The sequence below is a fragment of the Chiloscyllium plagiosum genome, unplaced genomic scaffold, assembly GCF_037043375.1.
Source record: "Chiloscyllium plagiosum isolate Xiang-an unplaced genomic scaffold, Cpla_swu_hap1 HiC_scaffold_17, whole genome shotgun sequence".
Classification (NCBI taxonomy): Eukaryota; Metazoa; Chordata; class Chondrichthyes; order Orectolobiformes; family Hemiscylliidae; genus Chiloscyllium; species Chiloscyllium plagiosum.
In genome coordinates this window covers 82541051-82556147 of record NW_028270155.1, presented here as the reverse complement: position 1 = coordinate 82556147, position 15097 = coordinate 82541051, and the positions used below count along the sequence as shown (strand labels likewise).

The 15097-nt window shown below is 40.3% G+C and overlaps 1 protein-coding gene across 1 annotated transcript; it reads left to right on the top strand.

Moving 5' to 3' along the window:
• The first annotated feature begins 321 nt into the window (after positions 1 to 321).
• On the top strand, positions 322 to 14566 carry LOC122558613 (putative G protein-coupled receptor 139). The gene is given in 2 exon segments (XM_087995635.1): positions 322 to 406; positions 13674 to 14566. Coding segments are annotated over 2 exon segments (978 nt in total).
• The last annotated feature ends 531 nt before the right edge of the window (positions 14567 to 15097 follow it).

Sequence of the window (15097 nt, the reverse complement as noted above, 5' to 3'; positions counted from 1 at the left end):
TATTTTTACAACTATATCATAAGAGCATGCAGCTCATTTTGTTTCTGTAACATTATTGGTCCATCTTTCTGCCCATGTACCTTCTCAACCCTTCTTTATTCTGTGTCACATATTGCTTCTCCATTCCTTAGCCTGGGGACTCCAGTTTCTGATGTAATATTTAGTCTAATATTGTGTGCCTCTGCGGGATCTGTTGTTCAAATGTCTGTAAGTAATATCAGCACTCATCTCATTGTGTCTCTGGAGGAATTATCTAGGATGTATAATGCATGCATGTGACTAAATTTTCAGTTCGACTTGACACCCTTGATTAAACTGAAAATGAAATACCCATTTAACCTGCTGCCAATGCTCGCTGATGTTGAATTCATTTACTGCCCTTTACTTGGGGCCCTCGGTTTGCCAAGTAAGTTGTGAATATCATTCATTATTGTTTCATTCACCAGGTGTTGATATTTTTTGACATATTCAGCAATATGAGCCCAAGTCCTGTTCAAAATCATGCTACTTTTGAGAGCACCTCAATGTTTTGTGTACCAACCCAATTGTATAGTAGTTTGACATGCAATAATATTACAATTTAAGAGGATATTGCTTCATAATTTAAGGGTAATCTGGTTTTACTATTACAAATGAAAATTGGTTTAATAGAGAAAAAATAAGCAGTTGAACTCAGTGTGTTTTCCACCACCTGTATTTAATCCGATTGAAATAATGAAAGTAACTTCACAGAACTGCTCAGAGTAATTTATTAGTGGTGAAATGTGCAATATTGGGTTCTTGGTATTTATTCCCGAAGAAGAGTGCTGATTAGAGTATCACAGTATTATGGAATATTGGAAAGGTGATTGTTGAAGTGCCAAACCTCCTGAAGTCTTATTAGCACAACTAAGGTGGATGGAATCAAAAGGGACAATGGTTAAGAGGCAAAGTGCAGAGAGCTTTGTTGAACGTTTGCTTTATTGTGATACACATGGGTGGTATATCCTATCGATGTTGGGACCATTTGTCTTTTTGATTCTTGGTGACACAAGACAATAGTTCATACCTTCCAGATTACATAAATCTGGAAATATAGTAAGTAATGGGAAAGATGATAACATTTAATCAGGAGAAGTTAGATATATTAAGTAAGTGGGAAGACTCAATGAAAATAATGGAATGAATAAGCAAGGATTTTTGTTGAACGTTTTTAAAGTGCTGATGAGGACCCAGTTGCAGAATTCTGCTTAGTCTTGGCACCACACTCTATGTACGAGTTCAAGCCTAGGAGAAGGTGCAGAAGAGATTTAATGGAACTGTACAAATTAATACTCGGAGAAGATGAATTATTTTCTCTGTGGAGCACCGAAATTTGAATTGGGATTTGCCAAATCATGCAATAAGATTTGATTGAATGTGAAGAATCAAATAACAAGGAGGCATCTTTTTAGCAAGAGGAAATAGATAAGTGGGAAATAGAACAAGAGACTTTTCTATTGAGTGGGAAATAGAACAAGAGACAAAATGAGGGCACTCCTTTTTTTATAATGATGCAACCTGTATTTTGCATCAATCGACAATGTAAACACATTGTACGCGGTACTGTTAGTCTGCGGGTATCTCACAGGTTCCTTGAGTTCTGATAAAAATTAATAAAAGAAGACACATGCACTTCAATATGGAGCACATTTATTGGCTTAATCCCCACATACATTTATATATATTATATATACACACATGCACACTAACAGGTGAGTCTCACACTGCCTTCTCTCCACTTGGAGCCCGATGTCAGATTCCATGGCACGAACCTCAGCCCAATGGAGAAAAGTCCCTTGAGTGGGACCAAGTCCCTATTTTAATAAGGTTGTGAATTTAAAATTGCGTGCTATATCAACATTTTTGTAATACCTTTGGTACTTTTCCATGTCCTGTATACGTATAAAAACAAGTTCAATTTGCCAAATGTTCACAGTCCCTCAATATCAGGCGATTTGTTCCCAATCAAAACAGACTGTTGTTGCATAATACCCGTTGTTCATGTACTTTCCCACTTTACTTAAATTGCTCTTCATCATGACATCAACCAAAAGGAACAACTGCTCTCTGTTCACCCTGTCCATATCCCTGATAATCGCATTTACCTCAATCATGACCACCTTAGTCTTTGCTTTAAGGAAAACAATCTAAGAGTATCTAGCCTCTACTTCTAGCTCAGTTTCTCCATCACAGGCAACATCTTGGTGAGCTTCCTGTGTAACCCCTCCAGTGCTATCCGATTCTTCCTGTAGTGAGGTAACCAGAACTACACACAATTCTCCAGTTACAGCCTGACCAACGCTCTGTGCAACTGTAACATTATCTCCTTGCTTTTAAAATCTATGCCACATCTGATAAAATCAAGTGTCCCACATGTCGTCTCAGCTATCCTATTCATGTACTCTGCCAACTTCAGGGGTCTGTGAATAATTACCCCAGGGTCACTCTCTTGCTCTAAGTTTGAATCTTGCCATTCATTCTGAGAGATAAGATATCCATGTTTTTGGAGAGGCAGGGTTTGATTAGGTGTAGTCAGCGTGGTTTTGTGAGTGCGAGGTCATGCTTCACAAATCTGTTAGTGTACTTTAATGAAGTGACCAAGAAGGTTGTTGAGGACAGGGTAGTGACGTAGTCTATATGGATTTCATTAAGGCCTTTGATAAGGTTCCACATGGTAGGCTGCTCTGGAAGGTTAGACCACATGGAATCCAGGCAAATTATACAAAATTGGCTTGATGGTAGGAAGCACAGTGTAGTTGTGGGAGGATGCTGGTCGAACTGGAGGTCTGTGATTATTGGTGTGCCTCCGAGTCCGTGCTGAACCCATTACTGTTTGTTATCTATATCAATGATTTGGATGATAATGTACAAGGCATGATTCGTAAGTTTGCTGATGGCACTAAAACAGGAGTTAGTGTGGACAGTGAGGAGGGTTATCAGAGATTGCAGGAGGACCTTGATAAGCTGGGTTGGTGGGCCAAAAAATGTCAAATGGAACTTAAAATGAGTAAGTTAAGGTATTGCATCTTGGAAAGTCAAGTCAAGGAATGAGTTTTATGGTGAATGTTAGGGACTTAAGGAGTGCAGTGGAACAGAAGGATTTTAGAGTTTAGGTTCACAGTTGTCTGAAAGTGAGTCACAGGTAGACAGGGCAGTGAAGAAAGCTTTTGGCACATTGGGCTTCCTCAGTCAGGGCATTGAGTATCGAATTTGAGAACTTATGTTGCAGTTATACAGAACATTGTACAATTTTACGTGGGGAGTCACAGTGCCTCAGTGGTAAGCACTGCTGCTTCATAGCGCCAGAGACCCGGGTTCGATCTCAGCCTTGGACGACTGCCTGTGCGGAGTTTGCACAGGTTTGGATTTTGTCCAGGTGCTCCGGTTTCCTTCCACAATCCAAAGATGTGTAAGCCAGATGTATTAGCCGTGCGAAATTGCCCATAGTATTCAGGGATATGTAGGTTATATACATCAATCAGTGGTATATGCAGAGTATTGGGTAGGGAAATGGGTCTGGGTGGGTTACTCTTTGGAAGGTTGGTGTGGAGTTCTTGGGCCAAATAGCCTATTTCCACACTGTAGGGACTTTATGAGAATCATTAATGAGGCCACATTTGGAGTATTATGTTTAGCTTTCATCATCTTATTATACGAAGCATGTTATTAAACTGGAAAAAGTGCAGAGGAAATTTACCAGGATGTTGCCTGAACCCAATAGTCTGAGTTATAGAGAGAGGTTGGACAAGCTAGGACTTCTTTCTTTAGTGTGTAGGAGACTGAGGGGGAACCTCAGTGGTTAGCATTACTGCCTCGCAGCACCAGGAACATGGGTTCGATTCCTGTGTTCGCGACTGTCTGTGTGGAGTTTGCACATTCTCCCTGTGTCTGTGTGGGTTTCCTTTGGGTGCTCTGGTTTCCTCCCACAATCCAAAGATGTGTAAGTTAGGTGAATTGGTCATACTAAATTGCTTATAATGTATTCAGATGTGTAGGTTAAGTTCATTAGTTGGGGTAAATATAAAGTAGTGGGAAAAGGAATGGGATTGGGTGGGCTACTCTTCAGAGGGTCAGTCCGGACTTGTTGGGCCAAACGTCCTGTTTCCACTGTAGGGATTCTATGATTTCTTGTAGAGATGCACAAGATCATGAGAGGCATGGATAGGGTGAATGCATTCACTCTTTTTCCCAGGGTTGGAGAATCAAGGACTAGAGGCCATCAGCTTAAGGTTAAAGGGGAAAGAATAAAAGGGAACTTGAGGGACAACGTTTTTTTATACAGCAGGTGGTAGGTACATGGAATGAATTGCCTACGGAAGTGGTTGGGGCGGATACAATCATAACATTTAAAAGACGCTTGGACAAATACATGGGCAGAAAAGTTTTAGAAAGATATGGGCCAAGTGCAGAGCAAAGAGGTTAATGTGGTTGGACATTTAGGTAGCATGGATCAGTTTAGACCAAAGGGCCTGTCTTCATGCTGGAGGCCATGAAGGCATTTGACAAAGTTCCTTATGGGAGACTAGTTAGCAAGGATAGATCACACGGAATACAGGGAAAATTAGCCATGTGGATACAGAACTGGCTTGAAGGTTCGGCACGGTGGCACAGTGGTTAGCACTGCAGCCTCACAGCGCCTGAGACCCGGGTTCAATTCCCGCCTCAGGCGACTGACTGTGTGGAGTTTGCACGTTCTCCCCGTGTCTGCGTGGGTTTCCTCCGGGTGCTCCGGTTTCCTCCCACAGTCCAAAAGATGTGCAGGGTCAGGTGAATTGGTCATGTTAAATTGTCCATAGTGTTAGGTAAGGGGTAAATGTAGGGGTATGGGTGGGTTTCGCTTTGGCGGGTCGGTGTGGACTTGTTGGGCCGAAGGGCCTGTTTCTACACTGTAATCTAATCTAATCTAATCTAATCTAGATGGTGGTGGTGGAAGGTTGCTTTTCAGACTGAGGCCTGTAACCTGTAGTGTGCCACAAGGATTGGTGCTGGGCCCACTACCTTTCATCATTTATACAAATTATTTGTATGTGAACACAGGAGGTATAGTTAATAAATTTGTAGTTGACATTAAAATTGGAGGTCTAGTGGACAGTGAAGGTTACAATGGGATCTTAAATCTGTATCATTTATAGATAAACAATAAGCGCCCCTGTACTGATCCATATGGTACCCACTGAACACCTGCTTCCAGTCACTTAAACAACATTCTACCAGTACCTTTGTGTCCTATCACTAAGCTTCTAATCCATTCACAAAGTTTCCCTCAATTCCATGTTCCCTAACCTTGTCAATTGGTCTCCCATGTGGAACCTTGTCAAAAGCTTTGCTAAAGTCCATATAAACTACAACAAATGAAATTCTCTCATCCAAGCATGTGATCAAATTTTCAAAAATATCTGTTAGGCTTTCAAAACATTATACACTCCACACATTAAAATGAAATTAAATGGGCTGAGGAGAGGCAGATGGAGTGTGATTTAGATAAATGTGAGGTGCTGCACTTGCAAGTCATAGCAGGACTTATACACTTAATGGTAAGGTCCTGCGCAGTGTCGCTGAACAATGGGGCCTTGGAGTGCAGGTTCATAGTTCCCTGAAAATGGAGTCATACGTAGATAGGATAGTGAAGAAGGCTTTTGGTATGCTTTCCTTTATTGGTCAGAGCACTGAGTATAGGAGTTGGGAGGTCATGTTGCGGCTGTTCAGGACATTGCCCAGTCCACTTTTGGAATGTTGTGTGCAATTCTGTTCTCCCTCCAGTAGGAAGGATGTTGTGAAACTTGAAAGGGTTTAGAAAAGATTTCCCAGGATGTTGCCAGGATTGGAGGTTTTGAGTTGCAGGGAGAGGCTGAATAGGCTAGTGATGTTTTCCCTTGAGCATCAGAGGCTGAGGGGTGACCTTATAAATGTTTTTAAAATCACTACGGGCATGGATAGGGTAAGTAGACAAAATCCTTTCCCTGGGTTGGGGGAGTCCAGACTTAGGGGACATAGGTTTAGGGTGAGAGGGGAAAGATATAAAATTGACCTAAGAGGCAATGTTTTCACACAGTGTATGGTGCATGTATGGAATGAGCTGCTAGAGGAAGTGGTGGACATGTTGCAATAGCAACTTTTAAAAGGCATCTGGATGGATGTATGAATAGGAAAGGGAAAGAGGGATTTGGGCAAGAGATGCAAATGAGACTAGATTAGATTAGGATATCTGTTCGGCATGGAAATGTTGGACCAAAGAGTCTGTTTCCATGCTGTAGACCTGTCGGGCTCTCTGACTTTAATATTCCATCATGTTGTTTCTTCTTTTCCAATCCATTACCTCACACGTATCAGGTTTGATCAGCGCATCCATATCTTCCTATAGCCTATGACTATCTTCTTCACTATTAATCACTCTGCCAATTTCGGTGCCATTTGAGAATTTGCATAACCTATACCCCACATTTCTTTCTGTATCATTTATAGATAGGGCTCCTGTACTGATCCTTATGATACCCACTGAACACCAGCTCCCAGTCACTAATACAATCTTCCACCAATACTTCTGTGTCTTATTACTAAGCCAGTTTCTAATCCATATCACAAAGTTTCCCTCAATTCCATGTTCTCTAACCTTGTCAAAAGTTTTGCTAAAATCCGTATAAACTACAACCAATGAGATTCCCTCATCCAAGCACTTGATCACATTTTCAAAAAATCTGTTAGGCTTTCAAAAAATTCTACACTCCACATATTAAAATGAAATTAAATGAACAGTCAACGAGGAAAGGATTTCAATATTTTTGAGTGAGTGTTGATGGAAGCAGGGACTGAATAACTCCACAAAAGCACTGGTATTGACATGATAGGTTAACGATTATCCTCCTGTGCTTGTGTTTTAGTGCTACAATGGAAATGTAATTTTTAAAATGTTTGTCAAGGAAAGTTCCTGACTTTTAATGGACCATGTTGTCAGTGAAAGGGAGAAGTGCTGAAACTGAACAGTAGCTATCACTTTGATAGTATTTAGAAAACAGCCATTGCAGAACCAATTTGGAGTGTGTTCAGCAGTCTGTAGACATTACACAGATGTTATATAAAACAACAAATATAAACGAGTTTTGCAGCTTTGACTGGATTGACAGGAAGATGCATTCACTGATGTATTTTTTTAAAAGGTACAGTGACATTGGACGCTATTGCAGATAAATAATGAAGTAATTAGATGCAGACAAAACCTGGAGATCAAAAATTTACACCAGATTTCAGAACGTTCTACCCACAGAATATCATTGTGGTATTGACTGAACTGTGTCCTGAACATTCAAACAGAATCTGTTGAATGCAATAGTATGTGGAGCCATTCTGAGCATTTCTGTATATTGTAATTGAATGTGGTTCTGCTGGTTTCTCTTGTGTTGATTTATTTCTGTTTTCTGGCTATCTGTAAGTTAACTAATTTCAATCACTCTAACCTGAAAATTAATCACTTCATTTTGGTTTGCAAAAGTTTAACCAATTTTAAATTAGCAAATTTTAAAGACATTTGTTAAATGAATAAATAGTATTCTTAAAAATGACTGATGTTCTTTTTAGAATATCTTGTGACATTTGAAAGTAAACATTTTAGAATAACACACAGACACACACACACGCACACAAACACACACACCTTTTTAACTCAAGATGCTCTTTTTGAAGTTTATCAGAACATCAAGATTTCATTCCCAGCACATTTCATCTGAACGCACATTATTTCCACAATTAATTAACAACTTCAGCAATCCTAGGAGAAATGGTAAGCAAAATATAATCTTTCGAATATATTTACAGAGTTAAGGCTTATTATGCATTCAGTCGACTGTTTCTGACTACCTCAGTGTGGTAGGTTTGATCAAAACAGTTGTTGATAGTAAAAATGGAATACAAAATGTAAATATCTTCTCTAACTCTATGTGGATAACAAAATGACTTCCTCGACCTTGTTAGTTGCTACACATGTGCAATATGAAAATTATCGAGAAACTATCAAGTTTAAAATCTTACTACCCAGACCTAATTACAATTGTCTATATTTGCTTTATAATTTGATCCAGACGTGATCTGTGAAGCTGGAGCCATGAAAGCTATTAAATAAGTTCTTGCTGCTTCTTCTGCTTTTACTTTTCAATCATCCACTGTTCTTAACACTTCTGAGATCATTGATTGGAAGTTCTTGTCGATGGTTCTAATTTCCTGAATCACACGTTTAATTTTGAACTTAAACTCACCAAGTGTTTGTCTGTCTTTTTCCAGTTCTGCAAATTTCTTCTCTATTTTGTTGGAACTCCCTGTTGAATTGTTAAGGTCTTCCATGAATAATTTCTCTCCCACTTCAAGGAAATTTCCAAATATTTTACCGACAGCTTACATTTCAATAAAGTCAAAACATTTCTCATGGTAACAGTTTAGTGTTTTCATTTGATAATTAAATGAAGAATTGTTATGAAACTAAAGAAACAAGAAAAATAAATTCATTGCTAATGCATGCTCTCCCCTCTCAAGTTATTGGACATTTATTAAAGTTGGTTTCTTGGCACTGGCTCTCCCAGCACATCAGTTATTACTGATATATTGACTGGAAAAATGATGTTAATTCACTCCCACAATTTACTAGAATTTTCATCTGAAAATGTTCCTTCCCCTAATATTTGAATGTGTGCAACATATTCTTTGGTTTTCAGTTCTCTGTCTGATACGAAAAAAAAGTGTTCACTTCTGAAGACAAGTCTGATTGGACCCAAAATGCTTTATTTTGCCATAGATGCCTCTAACCCAGCTGTATTTCTCGAGCATTTTCTACTTTTGTTTTATTTATATTTAGTTTTGATACCTGAAACAGCCATCTCTACTCTCAATCACAATCTCTCTTAAAAAACCTCTCAGATTTCATGCTGACCTCTGACTAATGTCTAATGCTGAAACTAACTGGTCAAAACCTTTGTATCACACTTGATATTCAGGGAAGCTTTTGACACAGTATGAACTTGGTTTTGACTTGAAATCTGTACTGACCTCCACCATAACTCAAAAGTACGTTCTGCTGTAAAGCTCATCCACAAAGCTGTTGAAATCCTTCTATAGCCTCTCTATCCATTTTGCTCCAAATTCCTTGGACCCTCACCCACACTCTGGTCTTTCTGTTCCTCTAACTCTGTCCAATTGTTCACCATTTACTTTTCCCCACCCATCAGCAATCCCTTGTTTCAAATGGATGTCACACTCTTAAGGTTATGTGAACGTTCAGCTTTCGTAAATGGTCAGGAAAGGGTGGTGTGACCGAAAGTGAGGGAGGAATGTTATAATGGACTTTTTTTCACTAGGAGAAGAAGGACTTGTCACCTTTGTAAAGAAGGAAAAGGACATTGGGCTGGATTGATGAATGTGATGGTATGAAGGGGGACTATCACTCGAATTGGCAGGGGTTGATAAATAATCTTTTTTGTATTCATTCATGGGATGATGGCATCACTGGCTAGACCAGCATTTATTCACCATAGGCCTGTTACGAGTCAACCTGTGAGTCTGAAGTTAAATGTAGGCCAGACCGAGCAAGGATGGCAGTTTCTTTCCCTAGTGAATTGGATGGGTTTTTCCTGAACTTTGACAATGGTTTCACAGTCATAATTTGAGTCTTAATTCCAGATCTTTATTCAATTCAAATTCCGCTATCTGCTGTGGCAGGATTCAAACCCAGGTCCCCACAACATTACCTGGGTCTCTGGAATAACATTCTGGTGATAATACTACTCGGCCATTACCTCCCTGATAGACAGTAACCTGGAAGGGGTGAAAACTGTTCTTGGCATGTGAGAATGGACATTATGATGTTTGTGCTATGTGATCTGAATCCCAGTTAGAGATATCTCCTCAGAGATAGGGACAAACCTGGAAAATAAGGCCAAGATCCAAATAATGTGGACTAAGTGGAAGCAACAGCATAGGAAGAAGGACATCTGATATCTGTTGAGAAATGTTGATGAGTAAAGGTCTAAATAAAAATGCAGAAACTCAAGGTCCATCACTGGACCATCAGTTGTGACTGAGTCTGTCAGCAGAGCATCAAGCAGTTCAGAGAATGAAGCATATGCCTCAATGAGGGCTGCAGATCTGAAAGGTTATGGGGACAATTGGCTCAGCCATCCAGCAGGATCATGCTGGAGTCTCTCAATCACCTTTCTTCCATTAGAGTTTATGATCAGAGCAATATTTATGATTCCTCAGATACTAGACAGTTCATGTCCAAATGCCACAAAGATTGGTCAACATCCATAAGACCATAAGACATAGGAGCACAAATTATGCCATTCAGCCCATCGAGTCTGCTCTGCCATTCAATCATGACTGATAAGTTTCTTAACCCCATTCTCCCGCTTTCTCCCATTATCTTTGATCACCTTGATACTCAAGAGCCTATCTAAGTCAGTCGTAAATATACTCAACGACCTGACCTCCACAACCTTCTGTGGAAATGAATTTCATAGATTTACCACTCTTTGGCTGAAGAACTTTCTCCATATCTCCATTCTAAAAGGTCTTCCCTGTACTCTAAGTCTGTGCCCTCAGCACCTGGTCTCACCTAATAATGGATACATCTTCCTAACATCCAACTCTGTCCAGGCCATTCAGTATCTTACATTTCAGTTAGACCGCCCCTCCCATTCTTCTAAACTCCTGGGACCATTCTTGTGAAGCTCCTGTGAACACGCCCCAGGTCCGGTGTATCCTTCCTGAGATATCTTGCTCCAAGTTGCGCACAATACTTCAAATGTGGCCTGACCAGAGCCTTATAGAGCCTCCGAAGTAAAGCCCTGCTTTTATATTAACGTCCTCTCAAAGTAAATGGCATCATTGCATTTGCATTCCTATCTACTAATTCAACCTGCAAGTTTACCTTGACAGAACCCTGGACAAGAACTCTCAAATCTCTTTGCACATCAGACTTCTGAATTTTCTCCCCATTTAGAAAACAGTCCATGCCTCTATTCTTCCTACAAAGTGCATTACCTCACAATTTCCCACATTACATTCCATCTGCCAATTTTTTGCTCACACTCCTAACCTGGAAAAAACCTTTGCAGCCTTCCTGCCTCCTCAATTCTATGTGTCCCTCTACCTATCTTTGTATCATCTACAAACCTAATCAGAATGCCCTCAGTCATATCATCTGGAAGTGTTTGCAAGAAACGTTTCTAATTCAGTGTGTGCAATACTTGGGAAATGAGATGGGCAAGTGACTGAGGTGTCAGTGGGAAAGCATTTTGGGGCCAGTGACCATAATTCTACGGTTTTAAAATAGTGATGGAAAAGGATAGACAGGATCTAAAATTTAAAGTTCTAAATTGGGGCAGGTCAATTTTGATGGCATTAGGCAAGAACATTCAAAAGTTGATTGAAAGGGGCAGATGTTCACAGGTAAAGGGACGACTCGAAAATAGGTAGCCTTCAAAAATGAGATGAGAGTCAGGAGACATCATGTTCCTGTTAGGGTGAAACACAAGGCTGCTAGGGAATGCTGGATGATGAGAGAAATGGAAGGTTTGGTCAAGAAAAAGAACAAAGCGTATGCCACGAACAGAGATTGAGTAGAATCCTTAAATGACTATGAAGGCAGGAGGAATATACTTAAGAGGGAAATCAGGTGTGGAAGAAAGGAACATGAGTTGGCTTTGGCAAAAAAGGTTAAGGAGAATCTAAAGGGATTTTATAAAAACATTAAGGACAAAAGGGTAACTAGGGAGAGAATAGGACCACTCAAAGATCAGCAAGGCAGACTATGTGTGGAACTGCAGGAGATGGGGGAGATACTAAATGAGTATTTTGCATCAGTATTTACTGTGGGAAAGACTAGAAGATATAGAATGTGGGAAAATAGATGTTGACATCATGAAAATGTCCACATTACTGAGGAGGAGGTGCTGGACGTCTTAAAATGCAAAAAGGTGAATAAATCCCCAGGACCTGATCAGGTACACTCGAGAACTTCGTGCATAGGTAGGGAAGTGACTGCTGCGCCACTTGCTGAGATATTTGTATCATCGATAGTCACAGGTGAGGTTCCAGAAGACTGGAAGTTGGTTGACGTGGTGCCACTACTTAAGAAAGGTCATAAGCACAAGCCAGGAATGCTAGACCAGTGGGCCGGACATTGGTGGTGGGCAAGTTGTTGGAGGGAACCTGAGAGAGAGGATTTAAATGTATTTGAAAAGGCAGGGACAGAGTAGAGATAGTCAAAATAGTTTTGTGTGTGGGAAATCATGATTTTGGAAGATGTAGCAAAGAGAATTGATGAGGGTCGAGCACTGGACGCGATCGATATGGACTTGAAGAAGGCATTCGACAAGCTTCCTCGTGGTAGACTTGTTAGCATGGTTGAACACCCTAGAATAGAGGGAGAACTAGCAATTTGGATACAGAACTGGTTTGAAGGTCGAAGACAGACCGTGATGATGCACAGTTGTTTTTCAGACTGGAGGCTTGTGACCAGTGGTGTGCCACACGGATCAGTGCTGGGTTCACTGCTTTTCATCATTTTTAAATGATTTGGATGTGAATATAGGAGGTATAGTTGGTAAATTTGCAGATGACACCAACATTGGAGGTGTAGTGGAAAGTGAAGAACATTACCTCAGAGTCCAACAGGATTTTGATTAGATGGGCCAACGAGCTGAGTTTAATTTAGATAAATGTGAGGTGCTGGTTTTTGGTAGGGTAAATCGGGGCATGACTTATACACTTAATGGTAAGGTCTTGGGAGTGTTGCTGAACAAAGACACCTTAGAGTGCAGGTTCATAGCTCCTTGAAAGTGCAGTCTCAGTAAATAAGGTCGTGAAGAAGGTGTTTAGTCTGGTTTCCTTCATTGATCAGAGCATCACGCACAGGAGTTGAGAGGTCATGTTGCAACTGGAAAGGACATTGTTTCATCACTTTTGGAATGTTATGTGCAATTCTGGTCACCTCCAAAAGGGAGAATGTTGTGAAAGTTGAAAGGGTTCAGCGTAGATTTACAAAGATGTTGCCAGGTTTGGGTGATTTGAGGAAATAGGCTGGGGCTGTTTTCCCTGCAGTGTCAGAGGCTGAGGGATGAGCTTACAGAGGTTTATAAAATCATGAGGGGCACGGATAGCATAAATTGACAGGTTATTTTTCCCTGTGTTGGAGAGTCCAGAACTAGAGGGCGTAGATTTAGGGTGAGAGGGGAAAGATTTAAAAGGGACCTTAGAAGCAACTTTTTCTCGCAAAGGGTGGTGCATGCATGGAATGAGTTGTCAGGGGATGTGATAGTAGCTGATTTAAAAGACATCATTTAAAAGACATCTAGATTGACACATGAATAGGAACGGTTTAGAGGGATATGGGCCAAGTGCTGGCAAATGGGACTAGATTAATTTAGGATATCTGGTCATCATGGATAATTTGGATTGAAGAGTCTGTTTCCATGCTGTACATCTCTATGACAATGGCTTTTTTTGGCAAGGATCCAGTTTTAAGACAGCCAATGTTTAATCCCTGTTTGTGGTTATCTTTTATCCGATTTCATTCTCAACACAGATTAGATCGAATGTTTTTTCAAGTGTTGGATGCACCAAATTCACATAAAATCCTTCTCACCCATTTCTTCCCTTTCTTTTTTCAGTGAACCTGCTGACAACTCTGCTCCTCTCTCAGAGTAACTGTGGTCTCACCAAATGTGTCACTCATTACCTGGTGGCCATGGCCTCAGCTGATCTCCTGGTTGTTGTGACTGATGTGATCCTCAGGTGGTTTATCATTTATTTCCCTATTTCTTTCCTGGATATTACTCCGGTATGTAGCTTGATTACCGTTCTCATTTTTGCCTCCACAATGAGTTCAGTTTGGTTCACTGTTGTCTTCACCTTTGATCGATTTGCTGCCATTTGTTGCCAGAAGCTCAAAACAAGATACTGCACAGAAAAGACTGCAGTCATCATTATTGTGACAGTGAGTGTGCTTGCCTGCTTGGAAAGCACTCCATGGTTCTTCAGATTTAAATCTCAGTATATCGACAAAGATCAGGAATGGTTTTGCATCACCAAACAAGAGTATTACAGTTCAACATTCTGGGCAGCATTTGAGCTCCTTCATCGTCTCTTAAATCCTTTGCTCCCTTTTGTTTTGATTCTGATGCTCAATACTCTGACCATCAGACACATTTTAATAGCTAGTCTCGCTCGGAAGAGACTCCAGGAGGAGAAGAACGGTGGGTCTCCCAATGACCCAGAGATAGATAAACGTAGAAAATCCATCATTTTACTCTTCACTATCTCAGGCAGTTTTATTGCTTTATGGACCCCTTACCTTATATGTTTCTTATATCAGCGAATTGCATTTTTGTATGACTCATATCCACCTTCAGCCACTGCAGGTACCATTGGATACCTGCTTCAGCTCCTCAGTACCTGCTCAAACACTTGCATCTACACAGTGACCCAGAGTCAGTTCTGAGAGTAACTGAAAACAATTGGGAAATATCCATTTTCTATGCTTGTCAGATCCACCAAACAGTGAGCAGATTTGCTTTGAATCCGAATTCACTCCCATCTCATAAATCATATTATATCTTCAATAAGTTCAACTGACGCATTGAAGAGAGCTTTGAATTTTTTAAAACAATAATTGAAACTACTAGAAACGGTCTGGCCGCATCAGTGGAGAGAAATCACCGTTAACATTTCAGGTCGAGTGCAGGTCTGATGAAGGGTCACATGATCTGAAATGTTAACTCTGATTTGTGTGCACAGATGCTGCCAGGCTATTTTTATTTTTGTTTCTGATTTGCAGTATCTGCAGTTATTCCTGTTTGTATTTGCACTGTTTTCATTGTAACAGCATGCAGGGACATGGCGCAAACACAAGAGAGTGGCACTAGAAAATACAGCTGGTACAGGCGATATTTCTGATCAATCGCCTGCTCCCTATTTTTATACCATTAATACATATTGTTTCTCCACAGGCTTTCTTTCAGCACATTAAAATTAACTCAAACAAAATGAATTTAATAGAATTCATGAACAAAATTGTAAAGTCTAAAGCTTGTAT